The 17,520-nt window shown below is 44.5% G+C and overlaps 1 protein-coding gene across 6 annotated transcripts in view; it reads left to right on the forward strand.

Annotated features, from left to right (window-relative positions):
• The window catches only part of LOC147896221 (zinc finger CCCH domain-containing protein 28-like), a 95,268-nt gene extending 77,961 nt beyond the window's left edge, over positions 1-17,307 (forward strand). For 2 of the 6 annotated variants that reach the window (XM_087382738.1, XM_087382744.1), the window contains exons 5-11: positions 2,657-2,755; positions 3,136-3,231; positions 3,397-3,495; positions 6,111-6,161; positions 13,593-13,710; positions 16,361-16,455; positions 16,568-17,307. In XM_087382738.1, coding sequence (XP_087238864.1) covers positions 2,657-2,755; positions 3,136-3,231; positions 3,397-3,495; positions 6,111-6,161; positions 13,593-13,710; positions 16,361-16,455; positions 16,568-16,768 — 759 coding nt within the window. In that variant the 3' untranslated portion in view covers positions 16,769-17,307. The remainder of the gene's footprint in view (positions 1-2,656; positions 2,756-3,135; positions 3,232-3,396; positions 3,496-6,110; positions 6,162-13,592; positions 13,711-16,360; positions 16,456-16,567) is intronic. The other 4 variants (XM_087382741.1, XM_087382739.1, XM_087382742.1 and 1 more) reach the window with 4 other exon arrangements.
• Positions 17,308-17,520: the final 213 nt, after the last annotated feature.

The raw sequence follows: 17,520 nt of genomic DNA on the forward strand, positions 1-17,520 counted from the left end.
TGGTTTTTCTTATTAGAGTCACAAAAGGAAGAAATGAGCAGTTCTCTGAAAAAAAGAAGGAAGAAATGAGCAGAAGATTAGAAGAAGAAATGCAAAAAGAGAGAGAGAAAGAAAGAAAGTTTATTGAAGTCTTCGGAAGACCGATGGGTCTATGAGACTGTGAGAAAACTGATACAAACAAGCTGAAAGGGTGGAGCTACTAAGCAAGCATTGACGCCGGGGCCTGGTTTGGGGCAGGAATAGAGACTGGGGCTGTACATGGCCTAGGCTTGTGGCTGCATGCCACGAGGTCAGGTGGGCCAGTGAAAGGCTGGCCAGGGGCAGCCAACCAGGTCGGGCCCCACAGACCAGCAGGTTTATCAGCCAGAATAGGCTGCTGGGTCGGCTCATTTCAGGGGGCCATTGGCCCTATAAAAGGGGAGTCTATTGTACCTTCTTCCATGGATAGGACATTGAGGGGGTGTTAAGTATCAAGGCTTCTGCCTTTGGGTCCTAAGTCAATTTGTAGTTGCTCTAATTTTCAAGCCTCATATAAGGAGAAGCTAATGAGCATATCAAGATAAAGTTGAGGGAACTTGGCAGATCAGAGGGAAACTATATGCGAGGCATAATGCCATGCATTGTAGTGAGAATATTTGGTGGAGATAAGCCACAAAGAGCAGATGGCTAAAATTCCAATGTGCCAGCCATGATATGGCAGGGATTTTGGCAGACATTTGGTCACTAGAAGTGGGCCATTATATAAGGGAAGGTTGGGGAACTGCCAGCAAGTAAATCATCTACCTCTACCAATCCATCAAGAAGATTACATCAAAGAGCTTAGGACGGCGCCAATCAGGTTCTAGATCCAACTTGCTTATCCAATCTTCACTAATATCATGGACACGGATCATATTAAGGTACACGTTAGCGAGAAAAATCTTGCGTGGTGCAACATAAAGAAATCTGATTATGGACTACTTTGAGGATAGACAAGATCAAGCATTGGGAGAATGCCTTTTTGTAATCTTGATGAACTGGTTGTTGGAATATAGCTGGTCACCTCCCCATTTGTAAGCCCCCATATGAGAAAAGGTGTGGGGGAGGTGGCCCTTGATAGGATGAGGCTGCCACAGGGGCAGCACATTGGCTACCACGTGGGCAGCATACAAACAAAGAAAAGACAAGAAAGGGGTTGCCACATGGAGGACCAGGAGCTGCAAGGAAGAGGCTGAATGCTGCAGACATAGCTCAGAAAGTGCCTTCATCCTAGGCTGTATACCAGGGTAGCAAGGACGAGTCATGACGGATCAAAGGGGGAGCTTGGGCCTCATCATGGCTGCATTCCAGAGCATCAAGGAGATCAAGCATCCAGGGCAAAAATTTGCTTTACTAGTGGCTGTCTGGGAGGATCAGCCTGAAGGTGTGTTTGTGGGGCATGACCATGAGGCCCACCTAAGCTCATTAGGAGCATGCAGGCCGAGTGTTTTGGAACTGCCAGGGATGTAGGAGAACAACTGTTTTGTTTATATACAGGGGCGTACATCTAGATAGCACTTTACTACTAGAGGGTGACACACTGGACATTGCTTTTGTATTGTGTCTATTGTGGCCATAAATATAAATTTCGCTGGTTCTACATCTAGAGTGTATTGTCCATTTAGTTGCTGTAAATCTATGCTAAGTACACATAAGGAAACAAGTTTTTTGGATTCCACATATATTAAGCACCCCTGTGTGAGTTCCTGGGCTGTATTAGTCTTCTCTGTGTATAACCTCTGTTGTCTTTTTTTCTAACACTAGTTATTAAAAGGGATATTAAGATCACCCTCAAATTTGTAGGGGACACATGCTACTTTACACTTGGTTTGTAGGACACACATCAGGACACTTGTTCATCATGGATGAGCTCTACCAGCGTCTTGCAAATGTAGAATTGACCTAGGGCACAGGTTTGGGATCATCATGAGAAACTTCCTAGGTGTCCTGGATCTTGCTTATATCATTTGCGTCCAGAGAAGTCTCCATGCTACGCTCTCATTGTCTCTCTGTAGTTTTCTGACATTCTGGGCTCAAGAACTCAGCATATTATGCCAGGGAGCTCTTCTTTTAACTGTGTCTACTTAGGTACCGTTCAGGTTCCAAACTGGGTCAAACCGACTTTTAATGTGTAAAGCAGCCCAGCTTCAAGCACAGTAAACACTAATGTGGAGGAGTCAACGTCTTCTGTCATATATCTATCTATCTATCGATCCATCTACACACACACACACACACTCTCTTTAAGTAAGCATTACCTTTGCAGTGGGTTCAGGTACAATGAATCGGTCAATAAATATAAGGAAGGTGTGTGTATGTGCCCTTGCAGGAATGAAGCCTTCGTAGTTTATGTTACGTCATGTAGGAAATGCTCTAGTTATTTAGTTATTCAGACTTCTTAGAGATGATGTCTTTGTAGTTATGTCTAGATATCAAGCAAAGTTGGCAAAAAAGCTATTGCAGTTTTTGTCAATATAACATTTGTGGACTCTCTGACATTTTCAGAGTTAAGTCATTTCTTTCTTTTTTTCTTGAGGTCTACCTAATAAAAAATTTTATGGGTTAGCATGCCTGCGCGCAGCTATGCCAGTGTCTTGGTATGAGTGGTAATTTGCTAAAGCAGGTTATGTGATTGTAGGTCTGCAGGGATTTTGTTCGTGGACGCTGTGCAAGGAGAGCAGAAGAGTGTCGCTTCGCTCATCATTCTCCGGCTGGTGGTGATGGTGATTATGTAATTGTATGTTCCATTGCTTGTGTTCTTAAAGAGGCAGCATAGTTGGTGGCTTCTGTTTTCATTTTATGGCTAGAAAAAAACTATATCATAGTACCCCCGCAAAATCCAATTCTTTCCAAAATCTCCTCTTATGTTCCTCCTTTTTCCTTTGGATTGTTCTTTTGCATTCACACTCTGGCTCTCTTGAATCATCATCACGTAAGCAGAGATGCTGTGATCTTATGCCTGTATGATCTGAAGCTGTTTTGTTAAGCTGAGCATAAAAGTCTTCATTAGTCTCTTGTAGATGCTTTTGGGGTGCAGAACTCTTTTAGATCCTATATTATGCAGGCTTGATTTCAGTTTCTTGATCTAGGTATTTGAGGCAATGCATTGTTTTGCAGGTTTGTCAGGATTTTCTTCGTGGAAAATGTCAAAGAGATGTGTGTCGCTATTTTCATCCTCCTAGTCATCTGAGGTCCCGAGTAAAGGATGTATGTGTAATTCATGATATTTATGTACTGCTGTTGAGCTTTCCCTACATTTTTGCAGAAGAGCTACAGGCCTCTGTATGTGCTTTTTTATGCAGATTGACTAACATGGTGTTTTGATGAAGCTGTTGCTTGTCTAAGGAGATGGATGCTGTGTGACATGCCTATTTGCAGCTGCCAGTGGGATCTGCTCCAGTTGCTGTTGACCATGGGGGCCATAATACAAGTTTTGAAGGAGGCTATGGTTTCACAGGAGCATCGTATGAGCAACAGGTATTCATATTTGCAAAGCTCTGTGTTTGTGTTCAAAAGAAGCCCCTTTGAAGGAATATTGCACACCTAATGGAAGCACATTAGGGTGTGTAAATTTGGAGCAATGTGTGTGAATATTCGAGTGGATAGATTTTATACATAATCGTTGTATAAATTTATCCGACTGTTGTGCACTGCAATTCATTTTGCTTTCGATTTATTTGAACAGTTATATAAGACATTCTTTGGGTATTTGCGGTAAGAATAAATTGTGTCTTGTATTACCTTCTGTCATGATGGCTTGAGTGCAAGGTCTATCTGCTGGCACACATTTAAAAAGTTATGCCTTCCATAGATGTGCTGGTTGTGCATTCCGGAGGCTAGATGTAGGATTGAAAGCCTTTCTTGAGCAGTGAGGTATGACTTCCCTTTTTGAATTCTCACTATGACATGAAAGGAACACCAGTTTTGAAAACACGAACTATGTTAGATGCAAGATAGATGAGGAATTGGAGCTAGTTCTATGAGTTATCACCAAAAGGCAAATAATCATTGGCTGATCATATTAGGGAGATTATTCGGTGCTGGTGCGTGATATGTGCTCATGAAACTTCTCTTTATAGGTGTTGATAGTCATGACACCAGAGAAGTGTGTGAGGTTCATTCTCTATGCCAGCTACCCAGCTACTTCTTACCTTGGAAGTAGCATATGAGCTTGAATCCTGACATTTCAGCGAGGGTACTGATGTACTGCATACCTCAGATGGGGTTGAGATCTCTAAGGGCTGCTTTAATATGAAGATGCTCCAATGCATCTATCTCTCAAAAGTCCATCAATTCGATCCTTGCCTGGTACTATCCCTTGCACTTGGTCGCATCGTGTGCTTTATATGGGAGTCCATGGTTACTCATTTTTCATTTTTGGGGCCATTTATTCTTTTTTGTGCACATGCTTATTGATTACGTGTGAGAGTTTTGTGTGAGTTCATATCCAGACTCACACAACAGCCCTACTGATCCCCAGTGCAATAGATGAAGTCAAGGCCAGCCATGGCAATCATGCGCCATCCAGATGTCGTGGTGCCTAGGCAGCGACCACCTGAAAGACTGCATCACGCTATAGAAGAGCGTAAAATTTGCTAGTAGAATATGATGTGGGAGTGATGGCTTGCTCTGGATCATCTGACCAAGAAGCTTAACTTATATACCAGTTTGTCTCTGGTAGCTCTGTCCCTCAGGAGGGACTATTATACATTCCCCCTGGGTGGACAAGCGAGTCAAAGAGACTTGGCTTTGGGCTCCTGAAAATGCGCGTGAAAGCATTGATGCTTGAGTCTGGCTAGTGTGGCATACCCTCTGCTCAAACGGGCCTGCATGGCTGGTTGCATTGTGGAGATCGGGCTTGAGAAGAGAACCACCCGGTATGTATAGGATGCAACAGTCTCCATCGAAGCCCCGTTAAAGGTAGGGCCTCTACATATAGTAGACAACTTCCGAGTGTGACAGAGACTACACGAGAATATCGTAGCCTCGTGCGTCCGAAGAAGAGAGACTTTATCTGTTAGAATTAGGAAGAACTACTGAACCTTCTGTTTAGTAACAACTCCAAGGATTTTTTGCGGAAGTTTCTTGAGTGGAGGTTCACATCTCCTATCAACCCGGTCATCTAGCACACCTATGCATGCACACTCTGACATTCCTCACTAGCCCTGACCACACCTCCTACACCTATCACACCCTACTTCAAGTGGACTCCTCACTACTAATGATATCAAACAGGCCACCCTCAAGCTACATATGGCCGAGCAGCAAATTGTACGGAATACATTGCACATGGTATTAGTATAGTAGCCCCGATTTTGGCAAAGCTATTGATTGAAGCAATTTGCACTGTTTTTTCCTGCACCTAGACCTCAACACACTATTATTCCAATTCACAAGGCAGGGGATCCAATGGGTCCCAAGATTTATGCAGCAGCACTTGACATTCATGTTACCCGAGAGGCTAAGTGTGCCACACCTTTAAATTGAGGGCTATCATTGAGAAGGTCCAAGCACAGAAGCAAAGAGTTTATTGTGGCTTTGTGGATTTCTGCAAAGCCTTCAATATTGTACTACGAGCCCGGCTTTTCAGACACCTACTTGATCTTGGGTGCAGTCAGGACACTATATGGGCAGTTTGGGCACTATATGAGCAGGTATGAAGTAGAGTCGGGACCTCGACTGGGTGGACAGAAGAGATCACGGGCACAATCAGAGTCAAACAATGTTGCCTATTATCACCGACCTTGTTTGTCCTGCACATCAACGAGCTTGAGCCAACCTTTTTTGGCATGTATATTGACAACCTTCATCACGACACTAGGAGACACAGGTTCTTCATTCGCTGGCTCATTTGATTCCGAATCTGAGTCATGGCGCAAGGCGTTACACCATCATTGTACGGAAAATCTCGAACAGGCCGAAGGATCTATGAGATTGAAAAAACCAGATACAATGAGCTACTGTACAACGGTAGATGTAGCTAATGCATTTCTTGGTGAAGTTTATTGCTTGAAGCTCTGATTCTCAAAATGATCAATATATGTGGGTTATTATCTTAGTGTTTATGTGGTTGTGTCTTGTTCTTTGTATAGGTTGCAAAGCGTATGCGTATTGATGATGTTCATCAAGGAAATCCTGGTTTTGTAAGTTACCGAGTTCTCCCTCTTATTTTTCCTTCATCAGCTTGCCAAGGCTTATGGCTGTTCTTTCACTACTTTGGGATTTTCTTCAATCTTTAATAATTTGGTTTTTCAATTTTGAAAATTTAAACATACAGATTCATGCTTCTTGTGTGATTCTCAATTGAAGTAAACCTATGTTGTGATTGAGTATTTATTATTGGCATTTTGCTGAATGCATATTGTAAGCAAGTCTCAAATGCGATGTCATAAGTTGTAATATTTTGGGAAGGCATTCATTTCTTGATGCCAAATCCAAAACCTCTGCCTGCTTTCAATTAAAATAAATTTCGAATTGGCATTGGTCTTAAGGTGTTGGTGGGCCTTAGGCAGAATTAAGTGGGATTGCAGTTGCTGAATTTGATTGTGATGTGTGCTGGGAAGAGCAGTGTAGAGAGACCTTACAGAAAGTGAATACGAGGGCATCTAATGCACAAAGGGCAGCCATCTTGGGACTGCTCTCTCAGGAGGAACTGTGGGAGGCTGTTTGTATGATGAAGCTTGAAAAGTCTCTCAAGTCCAAATGATTTAACTGTGAAATTCAGACAGTCTAGGACGACCTTATTAGCATGATTAATCATGCACACTCTAGAGGGTCCTGCCTGAAGATGTGAAAGCTGGTTTATTTAAGATTTTCCTGAAGAGGCTAAACAGGTTGACAGTCGGTGATTGGATGCCAGTTACAGTGCTGAAATACTTTGCACATGATTATGGTAAAGGCTATGGCAGCTAGGAATAAGGGAAATCTGTAGATCTTTAGTTGACAGAGAGCAGAACGGATTTGTAAAAGGTAGGGACATCATACTAAATGTGTCCTTGGCCCTTGAATATCTAGTTGACAGAGAGAATAACTGATTTGTAAAATGTAGGTGTCCTTGCCTCCAAACAAAAATGCAATTCGTTGTATGTCCGGGTAGGATTTAATATCTCCATCAATTGGAGATCCATTATTGCATGACTCAGTAGCCAAGTTCTGCATATGACAGGATCTTCATCAATCGGAGATCCATTATTGCACCACTCAGTGGCCAAATTCTGCATATGACAGGATCTCTTAGCAGTTTATGTTAAAGGTGCTGGCCCACTTCGGGCTTGGGTACTCTTCTGTTTCTATGGTCAAAATCCTTTTGGGAATGCATCTACTATCTGTGCGTTTATGGCGGCACAGTAGGGAGGTGTGTGCTCAGAAGATCGGTTAGGCAAGGGTGTCCACCCTTACTTTTTGCTCGGGTGACTGTCCCCTTGATGGCTTTGCTTAAGGATGCTGCCAGGAGGTGTGGAAAACCTAGACCCTTGTCTAGTTTCTCCATGCATCGGAAATAGAAATGTTTAAGGTGTGTGCAACTGAAGAATCTCGAGAGAAGTGAAAGGAATGCTTTAATACAAAATTTAAATTATGTGTCCACAAGAGAGAACTGACAAGTACTATCTGGGCAGGTTTACTCTCTTCTACAGCTCCTTTGGCAGCCCTAAATCCTGGACTGTGTAGCTGCCCACATGGTAGCCTACATTGCTGCCCACATGATTGCATTGTGGCTGTGCTCTCCTCATACAGGTCTTACAGTTGGGACACTGACCCTATTTTCCAAGACGCCCTCTCATTGTCACATGGTGGGCCCACAATGACCCGAAGGCGTATCCACTCCATCTCCTCTTGTTTAGAAGCTCTTAGGAACATACTGAGAAATGTGTCAAAATTAAGCATACCGTTTACCTCCATGTTAGCTCCGCTTCATCCTCGCTTTTCAAGAACCAAGCCGGTAAACAGGTACAACCACAATGGGAGTGTCAAATATTGTCACGAACACGCCAGACACGCCAAACAACTGAGGTGGTACATCTAGTTGTCCCCCTCTGAACTTCGGAACCATCCAGAGCATGAAAAGTACCAAGTCTCTTGGGTCTGTTTCAACCCCTTATGCTACTTGCATGATCCATAAGACACACCTAGACATCGGAACTACTCTAGGCTGTCTTCAGACACAAGCTCTAAAGGAGCTCGTCTCAGTTTCAAACATAGTTAGGAGGAAACGTTCTTCGGAAGCTTTCCAGAAACAGAAATGGCATTTCTGTGGGAAAATGTCTCCTCAGGGGGGAACATAGGAAAAACTCACTGTTTTTGAGTTGACCGTGAAGAGTATAATTGCCATTGATTGGTGATGCGATTAAATGGCAACGACAGGGAGCATCAATCTGCATCTATATCTTGACTGAGGTTTATAGGTTGGACACTGCAAGAACAGAAAGAAAGAAAGAAAGAAAGAAAGAAATTTTATTAGTGTCTTCGGAAGACCGATGGTTCTATGAGACTGAAAGAAAACCTGATACAAATCACAGTAAGGGTGGAGCTACTGAAGTGAGCATCATCACCCGTGCTGAATCCTAAGTCTGATCATACATAATCAAATACATCTGGATGTAACAATGAAAAGAAAAGGATTGGAGCGGAGCGGAATCCTCCGTATGTCATGTTGCCCTGGCTGGTGCATAGCCGGTGATGGGACGCTGGCGCCCGTCAAGGGGTGCTGTGCGTCTCGGTCTCCTGGACGAGGCTCGACGCAAGACCAGAGCCACCGTGACTCCCGTGGGACGTATGCGGGGTCTAAACAATGAGGGGAGGTCCCCCAGAGTGATCTTTGTGTCCCCTCAATGTGTCGTGTGTCGTGCTGCAGTCGTCGGGTCGGGGTCTCTGTCACGTCTGCGGCTAGAGATTGGACGATCAATGTCACTCGATGGGAAGAATTCTATGATCCTGCTATGAGAGGTGTCTGATAATGTGGCCAAGCCTCGTCGCCTGAGTAAGTACACTCTGTGTCGGACCCCCTTGTGAATGAAGGCTGTGAGGCATCTCTGATGTGGGTAGGCGAGGAATCTGGAAAGGAGCCCCTCCTAGTACACTGGGCACGTGAAAATAAAATGCTCCTCCGACTCAACCTCCTGACAGTCGCACAATCAATCTCTTGACAGTTGCACAATATGCATAAGCGATGCTCCCTAGGAATCCCCTCTGCTTTGCCGCTCTCTATGCGGAGGCGGTGTGATGATACCCGAAACTGTCCGATGGAGATCCGTAGTGAGTGAGGCATATGAAGCTCAGTGTACCCCAGTGGTGTGATGAATCCCTTCTCCGAAATACGAAGACAGTAATCTCTGTAGAAACTCAGCTTCACTGGAAGCTTCCTCGGCTCCAACCAGGTCCTAAAGGTGTGTAGCTGCAGGAGAACCTCTTGAATGACCTAGTTGGTGTGTGGCTCGATCGGGATGCGAGGTGGGAGTACCGGAGGGGCATCTAAAGTGTACTGAAAAGGAGGTATCCTATTGATGTGAAACCCTAGTCTCACAAACCATCTGTGAGTCCGTGCATACCAACATTGCTTGTCTCCCTCTATTGCCAACCTCATGGAGAAATCGAGATCCAACCATGGCAACCTCTGTCTCCTTGATGTGCAGTCCCCATATGATCTAACTATGTGATGGTCTGAAAGGCTGCATCTAGCTAGAGTGGACAAGCACCAAACTCGGCCTGAATGATGTGATGTGATACAGAGTGTTTTCCCCGGATCATCCGTGAGAGCAAGAGGATTTGCAGGCGCTCCACCCGTGTCCACTCTATCTCTGACATGTCAGGCCCCCAACAAGGGCTGCCACACGTACCGGCTGGTCGGACCAAGGAGTCGAAGAGAAGAGCCTTGGTCCGAGGGTCCTGGAAGTGGGAGTGGAAGCATTGTCTCTCTAGCCGAGCCAGTGAGGCGTATCCCCTACTCAGTCTGGCCTACATCACTGGTCTCATCGTGAAGATCGGGCCGGAGAAGATGACCCCCAAGTAAGTGTATTGGATACGATCTCAACTAGTGACCCACTGAAAGTGATTTGCTTCCGTTTCATGCTTGCTCGAGAGGTGTTAAAGATCATGACCTTGGTCTTGCCAAGGTTGACCTCCAAATCATGGGATAAACAAAAAGCCTGCAGTGCATCTAGGTGTCGCTGAGCCCCTCGAGTGTGGACGACAAGAGTGCCACGTCATATGCATAAAGAAGAATCCTGATGATGATACAGGCAAGTGAGCAACCGGTCCCTCTAAACACCCCCATGAAAGTCTCAAGCTCATCGATGTAGAGGCCAAACATGGTTGGTGATAAAGGACAACCCTGTTTGACCCCTATGGTACTCAAGATCTCATGTGTCCAACCTGCGCCTGTCCGAACATGGCCTGAGACTCTCTCATAATGTGCCATGACTGCCCAGATGATCTCTTGATCAAATCCCAGTGTCTGTAGGCGTGTGATGAGACGAGCGCGAGATACTATGTCAAAGGCTTTGCGGAAATCCACAAAGCAGCAATATACCCTCTCCTTCCGTGATCTGGCCTCCTCCATGACGCTCCCGAATGTGAGTACGTGATCCATAGTCCCATGGCCTCGCCTAAAACCGGCCTGACCCACTCCTCTGAGCCCTCTCATCTCTGCGAACAGGCTGACCGACGCATCCAATACAGCTGCATAGATCTTGGACATCACATGTCCAATCATGATAGTCCTGTAGTTACTCGGGTCCATGGGATCCCCTGCCTTGTGGATGGGGGTGATGGTGTTGAGTGTCCAAGTGCGGGGAAAGCCAAGGCAAACAACATCATTGAATAGCTTTGCTAGGATCGGGGCTAACGTGTTGATCCCATATGCGATAAACTCAGTGCATAGCCCCTCGTGATCCTTAGCTCGGCCATTGTGCAGTTTCAATGTCGCGTCCTTGACTCCCCCTCTGGTGAACAACGTGCAAGTGGTGGGGCGAGTTGTGTGTATGAGATTTGGAGTGGGCTGGTGTGGGACATCATAAAGATGGTGTGCATACGTGTGCCAGACTCTCGTGTCAGTGAGGGGTGATGGAGACCTACGCTCAAGGAATCTCCGCCAAAAATTTTTAGAGTTGTTGCTGTACAAGATGTTCAGCAGCTCCTCATTTTGACGAAGAAATGCTTGCTTCTTTCGACGTACGAGACGTCAGTACTTGCGTACCGTGTCTGGTGTGTTCGAGAGGTGACATCTGGTTTCAAGTCGGAGCTGTCGGCGATGAGCCTTTGCACTACACATCATACCAGTTGTTGCAAGGGATAGAACCAAGAGGTGGTCTAGTGAACCGTGTGGCGTGGGGAAAGATTTAGAGGGCAGCCTCGTAGTGTGCAACTAATCAGGGCAGCATAGTCCTCTATGAGTGGTATGTGATCGATGTAGGTTAGGAGTCTGTTTAGGCATCCAGAGTAGGCCAGTGAGAGGCTGTGATCAAAGTGTATGTCGTGGTAGGTGTCGTGCTTCCTATGTGGTGTGGCTAAGCGTGGGGTGGCGTGTAGTGGGGGAAGGGGGTGGAGGGGGCAGGTAGCGGGGGAGGGGGCTGAGAGGAGGCGGAGAGTGGAGGAGGGGGCAGGTAGTGGGGGAAGGGCAGAGGGAGGAAGCGGGGAGAGAGGTTGAGAGGGGCGGGGCTGAGAGGAGGGAGCAGAAGGCGAAGAGGGGTGGAGAGGGGGCAGAGGGCTGAGGGAGGGGAAGAAGAGGCTAGGAGCAAGGAGGCAGCCGGGGAGGAGAGCAGCTCTTGGATGACAAGATCCAGGTTTCGGAGAGAGAACTGCATTTCAGATTACTTTATCTTGCATCCAATCTGCGTAGAATCTATATCCCTTTGTGGGTGTTTGAATAGTTTCCTTCTTTTCAATGATATATTTTTGGATATTGGAATAGTTTCCCCCTTTTCGATAAGTTTGCAAGTCCCGATATTTCATTGGCCATCCCTACCTCACATAATCTTTTCATGAGGTTGCTAGAAATAGTACACCATTCTAGATCTCTTTCCAACTTTAAAGCTGTTGCTAGAAACAGTACTTGATTCTAGACCGGGGCATGACGAGGGCGTGATTTGGTGAATGATCTTATGAACTTCACAAAAATTATGTAGGTCTATTGGAGCAATATTCTCCACTGCCATCGGACCGACGTGTGAGGATACGCAGACTAGTCTGAGTCTCAACCAAGGCTTTGAACAGTTGGAATTTCTGTGTGAAGCTGAGGCGGGAGACCACCATCATCATGGTTGCTAGCTCCTGTTTTGGAATCTCTATAGGCGATGAGCCATGAGATCCGGAAACGGGTGTTTATTCTTGTAGCTGGCAACCTGTTTCTTTTCTTAGTTTTCATCAACAGCCCTTTTGGAAGCTGGTTGTATTAATAGAAGTTACCTTTTTCTGGGGGAAAAAAAATATTATCGTAAATGCATTATGGAGCACTAGGAGGGGCGATGAGGAGAGATGCAGTGGTAGTTACAAGGGGAAATGGTCAGAGGGGGCTTGAGTAAGGTGGGTAGACTAAGTGAGTCTTTCCACCTGTTTGAAGAAATGTTAAGGGATGACATGTTGCATTGTGCAAAAATGGCAAATGTTGTCTTTTTCATGCAATCTCAAATGCGAATACTAATTCTGAATGGTCACTGGTGCCTCCTTTTCCCTCCCTTGAAAACACCTTGTTGAGGTGGCATTTTCCATTTTTGTCCCCCCAAAAATTTCTGGTCCCCATATCCGTTTCTGTTTCTGTTCAAATCATGAGGCCACCAAGGTACAATAGTACTCTCTGTCTGTAGATGCCTTTAGTCCTCCTTGAGAAGTCTTCATCGTGAGCAACACCTGTAGGTAACAAGTCCGTAGAGTTCTCACCACTCTGAGGTCCATCAACCAATTGAAAGATTTTTCCTCCCTCCATCCTAACAAGCGTTGAGTGCCAAGTATTGTATTTTAATCTTCATATAAAAACACACAGATTACATACCCTTGGTTTTTAGCTTGTTGCTTGTTGTCAAAACAAGCCAATTACCTGAATGAAGTATTCCCATAAGCACATTTGCGAGTTCCAGTCACCAATCCAAAATCCATCTCAGAGCCTGTGTCTTAGATGCAGTATGGCTAGTTCATGTTTTTAGGTAGGAGTCGGGATATGGCTGCTGTGCTGAAGTGTTCCTAGCTCTTGCACGAGTACTTATACGGGATGCTGTTAGGCTAGCTGATAAAGTGATAATCTGTCTGTTTGAAGAGGCTAGGAAACGCCGCCTAAGTGTAATATGTGCTTTTGCCTGTGCAGGCCATGGGTGGTTTGTCCCCTAGTACATCTAGCCACACTTTGTATCATTGGTTTCTTTTTATCAGGCTGATCACCCTGTAATAAATAGAATAAAGTTCTCTCAAAAAACAAAAAACAAAAAATACTATAGGCCCAAAAACAAGATCTTAAAAGAATTGTTATGAAAAATGCAGTTTTTTTTTGGGTGGTTGGAAATTCTTGCTCTTAAATATTACTTGAAAATTTTCATGATTTGACACTACCTGTGTGTATGTTTCGTTATGGGTGCTGGATTGCAATTCAGTATTATGGTCAAGTGCAAGGAACATCTTTGTATCCAGTTTCAGCATTACCACCGCCACCGCCACCACCATTACCACCTTTGCCATCTCATCCCATACAACAGCCACCCGTTCTCAAAGGTAATCCTTAGTTACTACTTGCAATTTTTACTTCTCTCTATAAAGTAGCATTTTGAAGTAGTTTTGGTAGTCCACGGGTGCAATTGTAGATACTTTCGACGTTGTCTTGTACACTTTTTGGTTGTGGCTTAAGAAAATTATAAGAGCAAATGTTTGTGTTTCTTATATAAAGATTTCTTCACACTATGAAATAATTTGCTTGATTGTTCAAGTAATCAAGGCTTCCTTTTGAGATAGTTGTTATCTGATTTCCTCTCTGTGTCCTCTGATTTGTTTTTTTTCTTCCTAGAATTGTACCAGCTCCTGCCAATGAGAGGATCTAGTGGGTTAGCTAGTTTATTTGAAAAGGCTTTTTTTTCTTTTTTTTGGGGGGGCACGGGGGGCAGCAGGGGGGGCACAAGGAAACAATCATAAGTGGCATTACTTTTGAGTTGGAAATTTTCTCTTCTTTGTGAAGGCTTAGGCTTGACAAAGCTCACCATTCCTTAGGTGTCGTTTTTTGGCTGCGGTGAATACGGCCAAGTTCAGACAAGGAAATGCTTCAGGCTTTGAGAGAGTGTAGGATGGCTGTTAGATCTAGAAACTTTCTACATCAAAATCATGGGTGCCAAGCTACCATACTCAATAGCTTGCAACAAGGAATACACCATTTTGTTTTTAAGATGGAGAAGGATTAGAGTTGAAGCATTGGATGTTGATGCTTAAATAGTATTTAGTGCTCTAGGGCAAGTCAGGAAGGGGGGGTGGCGGAGGCTTTGCAACTGTTGTGGTCCATGAGCTATAGCAATAGCCATTTTTCTCTTGCAATCTTAAAGAACGGTGTTGAAGTGGTGCATAGTTGGATGTTCTGGTGATTCCTTCTGCTGATGCTGGCTCTAAAAGCGAGGTGACTTGCAATAACCGTACCCATGAACTTAATTACAGGACAGCTTTGTTATCATTGAATGGGCCCTGCTTGCTAGGCCAAGCCCAAATTAATATATATATTGGAGAACTAGTAGATTGCTAACTCTCAAGATCATGCATTGATATGGTTCCTACTGTGCACAAGCATGTATGATAAAACCAGACAGTGAGATACAGCATCCGAAACTGTAACACATATGTCCAAAGATGAAAATAAAATGTCACTGACAGGTACGCCCCAATTTTCACCCTTGCTAGTCCTTGGAGTGCCTGTTTGTGCCGGGAGCAGTGGCTGCCAAGTGTCTTGAACTGGACTGTCCTGAATTCATCCTTCTGAGGCATTAACTAATGGAGGCGATATAGAGTGCACAAAGCCCCCTTAAACTGGTCTGCCTGATGACCAACCAGACCAAGGGTGGGGGCCTATACAAACGTCCACCCCTTTGGTGGCTGGGAGTGGGGTCCCAGCTTTACTGCCTACGATGTGGTCATCTGCCATATGCAGGCTAGTGTGCTAGCCCTATCTTCTCCACATGTAGGGCCCACTGCTCTCTGCTGTCCAGCCCAATATAAGGGACCATGTGTGGCCCAATGGGATGGCTAACAACATCGCTGTCCTGTGGACAGATAGGCCCTGATGGATGGATCATAAACTAATACAGGAAGGAAGCCCGTATGCTGGCAGCCTCTTTGTCCCTCATAAATCTCGCTCCTCATATCAAGGTAGTTCGGGTACAGTGTAGTATGGCATGTTCCATATAGTACAATACATGCACGGAATGATTATTATTATGATATTATTATTTTTGGGTGGGTGGGTGGGTTTGGGCTAGGGGGTGTGTTAAAAAAAAGAAAATTTTAAAAAATAGGTGGGGTTCAAATGTGCCCCTTTCCTTTACATGTGTAAAACATAGCTAAAATCCCTTTGCGAAACTCGTTTGTGTACATGTGCCACCTGTTCCCTTCTCATCCTACCTCAAGGCTGGTTTCTACCCCTTCTTGCAGCCCACACAGTTCCCTCTGCATATCCTTGTCTTCCAAGCCGTAGTCACTCCCATGGTCCACACAGCCCCGTAGACTCGTGAATCATTGCTCTAGTATGCTTTACAAATTTTGATCTAGTAATTGGGTTCAACTTTGATATTTCAGTTTCGATTGAATCTATGATGTATGTACATCAATAGTCAACTATGGTAAAATCTACTTGATTTTTGATGGTGATTAATCGCATTGCATTCGATGGACCCCCCTTCTCTCTCTTCGGTCTTTTGTATACGTTAATAAACTTTCTTTCTCCCTTCCCTCCCTCTAATAATAATAATTTACAAAGCTGGCCTACCTTATGTACCATATTTTTTCCATATGGCGCAATGTACTGATTCTTGTGCCGTATGTATAGTACCCAACCCTTGGTACCACCTGGCCTCATATGGGGGCTTATGTTTGAGGATTTGATCCTTATTCTCCAATAAGCTTGAGGGAATATTTCACAGCAATAGAAGTTTAAATATGCAATGCAATGGGGGATTTCCGAGGGGGCATGGATAAGTACTGGGAAAAGCTCAAAAGTTAGGCCTGTACTTCAAGAAGAATTCACGCAAGCCATTGCACAATTCAAATACAATTGTAACAGTAAATCAAATAAGCTGGAAATACAATGTGAACAAGAAAGGATGGGAATCTTACTTTTCTTTTCTGAAAATTGCTAGCCAGAGAGCTTATAGAATATTCAACATTTTCACAGATGAAGACAGGTTGCCAGTTTGTAGGGATTTTCTGAGGGGTATTTGTTCTCGTAACACCTCCTGCCGATTTGTCCATCCTGAACCTCATACACAGGTAAAGCTTTCTTGGCCAATTCTCTGGTAGAAAGCTACTGGTAGCAGAATTGACAAGCTTGAGTTACCATTCTATAATAAGAGGTACTTAAACTAGTTAAGTGGGCTTGCAGGTGGTTGATAGTTTTGTCACAGTATGTCGTGATTCCTTGCGTGGGAAATGCAACCGCGAACGGTGCCGTTTCTATCATCCACCCTCCAAGACTGGATTTAAAGAGGAGAATGGTGGATCGGGTATCGATGTGAGCCATTCTCACTCTCCAGAGAACGATGAAAATTGGGATCATTCTGGAGACTCGTCACCAGATCGATGAACAGGTAGGTATTGGGTTTGTTTCTTGTTCATGCTATAGATGCTTGCATAATGCGCATGCCTTGATTGTTGACATAAGTGGGGTTTGTTATGACTGTCTCTATGCTGGGTTTACATGTGACCCAAACTAAAACCCCTGCTCTGATGCTGCACCTATTTCCAATTGTTTCTTTCTCTAAGGTGAGGTGCTTTACTCGCTGTTGGCTTGCATATTGCTACAGCAGGCTGCTGTGACCTAGTGCTGCGCAACCCTCTTGCTTCTCGCGCTGCGGCTGGGGATTTGCTGCTGGATTCAAGAATGCGCTTTAATATGCACCACTGATGGATTAATGGAGTCATCCGCATAGCTTTCAGCCATGCTTTGCTCAATGCCAGTTGGATAAGAGAAATATTGGGTTTTGTGTGTGCGTCCTTCTTGCTAGTGCAAGGTCGCATTTTGTTTTGTCTTTGGTTAGCTTTTGGCATATGCAGCTGCGAATGCATCCCAGGGAAGGTTCTTTTGGTGATAGGTTTGCTGAACATTTTCATGGTGTTGTCCAATACTTCTCAATGTGTTGCTTGGGTTTAGCTTATAGATAAAATCCTCTGATTACGGTAGTGAATATAATATTTTGGATTGAAGCTTCTTTGGAAGACTACATGAACAAAGAATTTAATGCACTATAGGTCAAACTAATTTGGATCTGTTCACTAATTCACGTACTTGCCTTGCCAACCTTAATGCTAACACACTCATAGAAGGCCATGAAAGCG

Source organism: Dipteris shenzhenensis, chromosome 12 (genome assembly GCF_047967505.1).
Source record: "Dipteris shenzhenensis isolate YYH24624 ecotype China chromosome 12, Dip_SZ_1.0, whole genome shotgun sequence".
Taxonomy (NCBI): Eukaryota; Viridiplantae; Streptophyta; class Polypodiopsida; order Gleicheniales; family Dipteridaceae; genus Dipteris; species Dipteris shenzhenensis.